Below are 6,841 nucleotides of genomic sequence, written 5' to 3' on the forward strand. Positions count from 1 at the left end.
CATCTATATGAAATCATCTGGTGGGTTAGTCCAGTGAACTTGCAAAGAACAAACACTCATGTGATGTACCAAGTTATCATCAAACAACTTTGACATGTGAGATATGTCACTACCTCTGGATAAGGTTGTCTAATACTATGATAGTCTTACTGTATTATCTGTGCCCTTGATTAGAACAATACTAAGGCTATAGATATTTCTAGAATGACCACCATATGTGACCATAGGGCCTCACAATCAAGATTTAAAACACTTGATTCTCTCGTCACGATTCTACCACTCTAAGGACATATATCGATACATAGAATAATATGAATCAATTGATATAGAAAATATACCTTTTATTATATTTAACATGATATAACAAAGAGTCAAAATTACAAATAATATTGGCTCTAATGCACCTACTCTAACAGTAACTTCGTCCCCATCTTTTGCCACATCGTTCTACAAAAGTGGCTCACAAATTTGACATCGTGATTTGAAGTGAGCAATCTTGGAACTCCATGCAAATAGACGATCTCTTGTAGAAATAGTCTTGCGATTTGTGATGCATCAAAGGTCTTTTCATATAGAATGGAGTGTGCGATTTTGAAAGCAATCAACCACTATCATGATTGAATCCTTCTTCCTTTGAGTTCTCGATAAACTGAACACAGTATCCAGGCTAAGATCTTTGCATAGTGCCATAGGAACTGGTAACAGAGTATATAGTCCGTTGTTGGCATTTTGACTCTTTGCTAGTCAGCATCTCTAAGATCACTTCACATACCTCATCACATCTTTCTCTATGCGAGGCCAAAAGAAGTGTTTGTTGATCATGACCATCATCTTGTCCTTCCCAACATGACTAGCTAAACCTCCACCATGAGTCTCTTCAATGATTGCTTCTTTCAACGAACAATTAGGAATACAAAGTTTGTTTCTTTTGAAGATATAACCCTCATGCAGCAAGAACTTTTGATATGGTTGCTCTTGGCATCTTTCCCAAATACTTCCAAAATATGGGTCATCATGGTACAATCCCTGAAACTGTACAAACTCTTTTACCCGTACTTCTATAATTATGAGCAATGCATGTCTTTGACTTAAGGCATCAACGACCTTATTCATCACTCCAAATTATTGCTTGATAACAAACATGAAAGCTTGTAAGAATTCTGCCCACTTCGCATTCCTTGAATTGAGCTTGTGTTGTCTGTTGATGTACTTTCACGATTCGTGATCTAAATGTAGCACGAACTCTTTGGCATACAAGTAGTGTCTCCAATGTTCTAAACTTCTCATGATCACATATAACTCTTTTTCATGGGTCGAATACTTCCTCTGAGCTTCATGCAACTTGTCGCTAAAAAATATGATTGGTTGGGTCTTTTGACTCAGAACTCCCCTATTCCTACTCCACAAGCATTGCAATGTACTTTGAACATCTCCTTGAAATTTGGCATTATGAGCACTTACTTTTGTCTTTAAAAACTGAAATGCTTTCTCACTTCCTCGATCCACTCAAATCTTCCACCAGTCAAACATTTAGTGATTGGCACGATGATATTATTGAAGTTTTGAATTAATCATCAATAAAACGACAAAACCTATTAAAACTCGTAACATCGTGGATGCTCTTTAAAATTGGCCAATTTAAGATCGCTTCGACCTTGGCTTCATCCATTTTGATTCTTTCTTCGTTGTGGCAAGAATTTATTTTTACCACTGTGAAATCAAGCTTTTCTAGAAAATTTATGAAAATGCCTTTTTGCTTGCTTCTGAACTTGAATCTTCATTTCTTTGGTCTTCTGTCTAAACAAGTCTTTAAGAACACTTCTATTCAGCCTTAGAACTTTTCAAATTCTCTAATTCCAGATCATTTTCTAAGTTTGAAAAGCTTAAAATTTCCATTTTTGCTTCAAATATCATCTGATACTACAAAGTGAAAAAACAAGGAATTACTATTCATTGAAGCTCAAAATGCGTGAGAAATATCCTAAATCCTATTGAAATATGATGCAAAAACACTATAAAAAATAGGATTATCATTAAGTGATTGAGAAAGTTTATGATTCTCAGCCATTGAAGTTTGTCGTGGCTTTGATACAATGTGAGATTTTGAAACTAATCGAAAAATTGATAAAGAATTCAAGAGTAGTGCAAAAACTATTTTTTGATTGATTACAGCCGAATACAACTTTAGTTTTTATACAAGTGTATAGTAGAGTGACGTAAGAGAAGAAGTTAATTGAAGTTAGACCTAGGCATTTGGGATCGGGCCCAAAAAATCCGGTCCTAGGAAGGACCAGTCCCTAGATCGAGCACTCCTCCAAGGCCTAGGCCTGGGATCGATTCCAGGCTTGGGCCCAAACCCCTTGCCTTTTTTCCAAAAGCCCCCTAGAAAATATCCAAAAACCCCTTGTAAATTTTGAAATTTACAAAAATATTAAGGGTTAAATAGTATTTTACAATTTTTTTTTTTTTTTTAAAAAAAAAAAGAGAATTACATAGCACATGATAGTTGTCAGCCAACGATCATGCGATTGGGGAGGGTGGAATTTTTTTTTTTTCATTTTCCCCCCAAACCTACACTATAAATAATCCCCCACACCTCCATTTTTTTCACACCAACTCTCAATCTCTCTACTCCAATCCAATTCTCATTCATATTCTCTTCAATTCAATTTATATTTATATTTATAATTTATTTAGATTATAATTTATTTATTTACATTATTCAATATCATCTCTTATTCATATTATTATTTAATTATTTATTATTTTATCATAATTTATAATGGATTCCCGAAATTATGCATTCGGCGTCCTACACTCGCAACTCGCTCTCTTTCTTGGCGCTACAGTAACTCGCTCCAGATCTTGATTTTTGTTCATGGCATGTGCCGGTTTCTGGCGACTAAAAGCGACCAAATTATGAAGGCAAGAAAAGGGGAAAAAGGCAAGCTGGGAGTGAAGAACCAGAACGCACGAAGGGAACTGAAATTAGGGATTAGAAAGCTGATGGAGGAAGAGTTAGTTGTGTCTAACAAAGGAGATGATACTGCTGGAGTAATCTCTATGAATGAAGGGTGTAAGATTGAGATTAATTTGACAAATGCAAGAGTAGACTTTGGCTGAGTTTGACTCCAATGTCAGAGTTAAAGAAGGTCCAATTCATGGGAAGGTTCACTCCCTTGTGGTTGGATTTGAGAATAGAGGTCTTAAGGCGATTGGTGGAGGCAAATCCATGGTGGTCAATGGGAGAGAAAGGAAGGTGGGGACAAGCAGGGCTCATATGGGTGAAATGGAGTTCAGGTCTGATCAGTGGAGGGTCCAAACCTGATTTCTTGGGATAGGTCGAGGCAATGTCCAAAAAGGAATGCAACTTAATGGTCTAAATGGGCAGGACTCCTATGGAAGTGGGCTGACTAATCCTCAAGCCCAAACGTATTTAAACTCACCTCTTAGTGGACTTAGTGTTAATATCGAATTTAATGAAATGGGTCAAGCTCATGTGAATGAATTAGTTGTGCAAAAAGGCCCGACTGATCAAAGTAGAGAAATGGTAAATTTTTTGGGTAGACAGGAGGCTCCTACACCTTCTAACAATCGACTAAATTTCTCCGACCTGCATTCTTCTAAAGGTCAATTAGACTCTTAGAGAATGATGGAAGTAGACAACCAAGGTGTGAGTGAGAGAATGAGGGGCAGAAGCTAAGTTGGGCGCGTATAGCTACTGATCGAAAGATCTGGTAAAAAGTCCCCATGCAATATCACAAGCCAATTTTTAGAGAGGATGGTTCCATAGTTGTTCATCCGCCTTTGGAGGTTGCATTGGAGGGAAGAAAAAGGTGGGAAATTTGTTTGGTAGGGTATTTCATTGAAAAAAAACCTCCATTCCATGTTGTCCAAATGTTGGCCATGAGATTATGGAAGAGATATGGAATTAAGGAAGTTATGATGAATGATAAAGGAATTTTCTTCTTCAAGTTTGAGGAGGAGATAGCTATGCTTCAATATCTAGAGGATGGCCCTTGGTTGTTTCAAAGTCGGCCTATTCTTCTTCAAAAATGGCAACCACAAATGGAGTTAGGCAAAGAATCTCCATGCTCTGTACCATTGTGGGTCAAGTTGTACAATGTCCCATTAGAATTGTGGACTCAGGAAGGTTTATGTTATATTGCAAGTGGTGTGGGTAAGCCTTTAAGAATGGATCACATTACTGAAGACACTTGTCGGCTAGGTACCGGATGTGTAAGATACGCTCGAATTCTTGTTGAGGTAGAGGCATGCCGCAAGCTATAAGAGTCTATAACTATCTTAATGCCTTGTAAGGAAAATGAATTGTCCAAGGAATTGGCTGTATGAGTAGAATATTAGTGGAGACCTTCCCGATGCTCTCATTGTTGCGTCTTTGGTCATGGAGAAGCTGTTTGTTCAAAAATCCCTCAAATTGAGTCTCAAGTTATAGAAGATCACCAAATTCAGTTTAAGGAGAATGAAAAAGATGGACTCCAGCTTGTTCAACGAAAAGGGAAAGGAAAGATAGGGGTAAAGCAAAAGGTGGGAGGGAAAGATTCTCAAGTAGTTCAGTCAGATAAATGTAAGATGAATAATATAGTAGAAAAGCCACAAGGGAAAAGAGTGGTAGAGAATGACTCAACGAAGAATTGCCCAAACCAACCCAAGGCTCGACAAAATGTTTTTAAATTAAGTAACTCTTTCCAAACTTTAGCTTCAAGCTCAGCGAATCCAAAGGATGTGGGAATCGAGGTTGCAATGGAACCTAGCACTAAAGGTACAGAGGTGGAGTATGGCATGGAAATAGACTGTGAACATTTTGCAGAAGAAACATATATGGAATTAGATGTAGTATCAATGGCGGGTTTCTTAAAAGTAGGGACAGAAAATAGTAACAATGAGATGATTCAAGACCAAAGGGGAGGTTTAGGAATTACCCCTACCAATCTTCATTCCCATGACTAGTTTAGCTTGCTGGAATGTTAGGGGCCTTAACCAAGCCTATAAATAGGAAGAAATTCGGGTGTTTTTAAGGGAGAAGCCGATTGGGTTATGTGCTCTTTTGGAAACTAGGATGGCTAGTCCTAAAGTAAACAGAGTTTTTGAGTGTGTCTTTAGAAGTTGGCAATGGGTGTCTAATGTTGATCGAGGAACCCGTGGTTGTAGAATTGGTATAGGATGGAATCCAGCTATCTACAATGTGTGTGTTCTAGAGATGACGGATCAAGCCATTCACTGTATAGTTAGAATACTTAGTGTTGGAGAAGATTTTCGCTATTCCTTCATTTATGCTGCCAATGATTATATAGCGAGAAAGGAGCTTTGGAGGAATCTTTGTCATCTTAACAAGGGTATAGCTAGTCAACCATGGTTGATATTGGGTGATTTTAATATTACTCTTAATCCAAATGAAAATGTAGGGGGCTCTCCGTCTATTTTGGTCGGTATGCAAGATTTTCGAGCCTGTGTACGGACTCTGGAGATGGAGCATATAAGTAAAGTAGGTATGATGTACACATGGAATGGTAAGCCTTATGGCAACAACGGGGTTTTGCGAAAACTAGATAGAGTTATGGGCAATTATCATTTCCTTTCTAAATTCCCCCAAGTCAATACTTTTTTTTGGCCTTCGGGAATTAGTGACCACAACCCTTTGGTTACTTCTTTCCCTTTTCTTGGTGCATTGAAACCGAAACCGTTCAAGTTTTTTAACTATTTGGTGTTTAAAGAGGATTTCAAGCCCCTTGTTCAAAGGATATGGTCTATGGATAGTGTTGGTGTTCCTATGTTTTCAATCTCCAAGAAACTTAAGGCCCTCAAGCCTTGCTTACAAGCTCTCAATCGTAAACAAGTTCATCTCAATCAGAAAGTTTTAGTTTTGAGGCAGGAGGTGGAACAAATTCAGAGAGCTTTAGATGTGGACCCTCATAATCAAGAGCTTAGAGATTGTGAAGCTGTGTTCTTTGGAGCTTTTAGGGAAGCTCTATTAGATGAGGACAGATTTCTGAAGCAGAAATCTAAGATTCAATGGCTAAGTGTGGGGGATCAAAACACGGCTTTTTTTTCATAAATCTCTACGTGCTAACCTTAATTGTAGAAGAGTGAGTAAAATTATTAATGATTCATGAGAAATTATCGAGGGGACTGAGTTGGGGATGCCTTTGTTTCCTATTACCAAAACCTTCTTGGTACAACACCATAAGTTGTCTCTATGCATGGTCTTGAAGATATATTTACCAAGAAAGTCTCTGAGCATCAGTGTGATCTAATGATTCGTCTAGTGACTATGGAAGAGGTCAAAAGGGTCATTTTTGATATTGGAGATGACAAGGCTCTAGGGCTTGATGGTTATTCAGTGAAATTTTTCAAATAATCTTGGAATATTGTGGGGGAGGAAATCTCAAATGCTGTTATCGATTTTTTTAACAATGGCAGGTTACTTAAAGAGGTTAATGCTACAATTATCGCTCTTGTCCCGAAAGTGAAAGTTCCCTCTCAGAGTCAATGACTTTCGGCCCATTTCCTATTGCAACGTGCTGTACAATTGCATATAAAAAATACTTTCTAATAGAATGATAAGCTGTCTATCTGATTTGGTTGATGAGACTTAGACTGCCTTTGTTTCGGGAAGAAGGATTACTAATAATGTGCTATTGGCACAAGAGCTATTTCAGAATTACCATGAAAATAGTGGAGCTGCAAGATGTGCCTTCAAGGTTGATATTCAAAAAGCTTATGATTGTGTTGATTGGGGCTTTATGGTTCAAACTCTCCATATGTTTGGCTTTCCCGCCCAGATGATCAGGTGGATTTGAGAATGCATTATCACATCCTC

The 6,841-nt window shown here is 37.9% G+C and overlaps 1 protein-coding gene across 1 annotated transcript; it reads left to right on the plus strand.

Moving 5' to 3' along the window:
* Positions 1–5,080: 5,080 nt before the first annotated feature.
* LOC116127437 lies at positions 5,081–6,076 on the plus strand. The gene has a single exon (XM_031413081.1). The coding sequence runs from the start codon at positions 5,081–5,083 to the stop codon at positions 6,074–6,076; it is 996 nt and encodes a 331-aa protein (XP_031268941.1).
* Positions 6,077–6,841: the final 765 nt, after the last annotated feature.

This window comes from Pistacia vera, unplaced genomic scaffold (assembly GCF_008641045.1).
Source record: "Pistacia vera cultivar Batoury unplaced genomic scaffold, PisVer_v2 Contig191, whole genome shotgun sequence".
Lineage (NCBI taxonomy): Eukaryota > Viridiplantae > Streptophyta > Magnoliopsida > Sapindales > Anacardiaceae > Pistacia > Pistacia vera.

What these genes read in the sequence shown, in the direction of transcription:
- LOC116127437 (XM_031413081.1), top strand. Translation starts at nt 5,081, where the DNA reads ATGGCTAGTCCTAAAGTAAACAGAGTTTTTGAGTGTGTCTTTAGAAGT.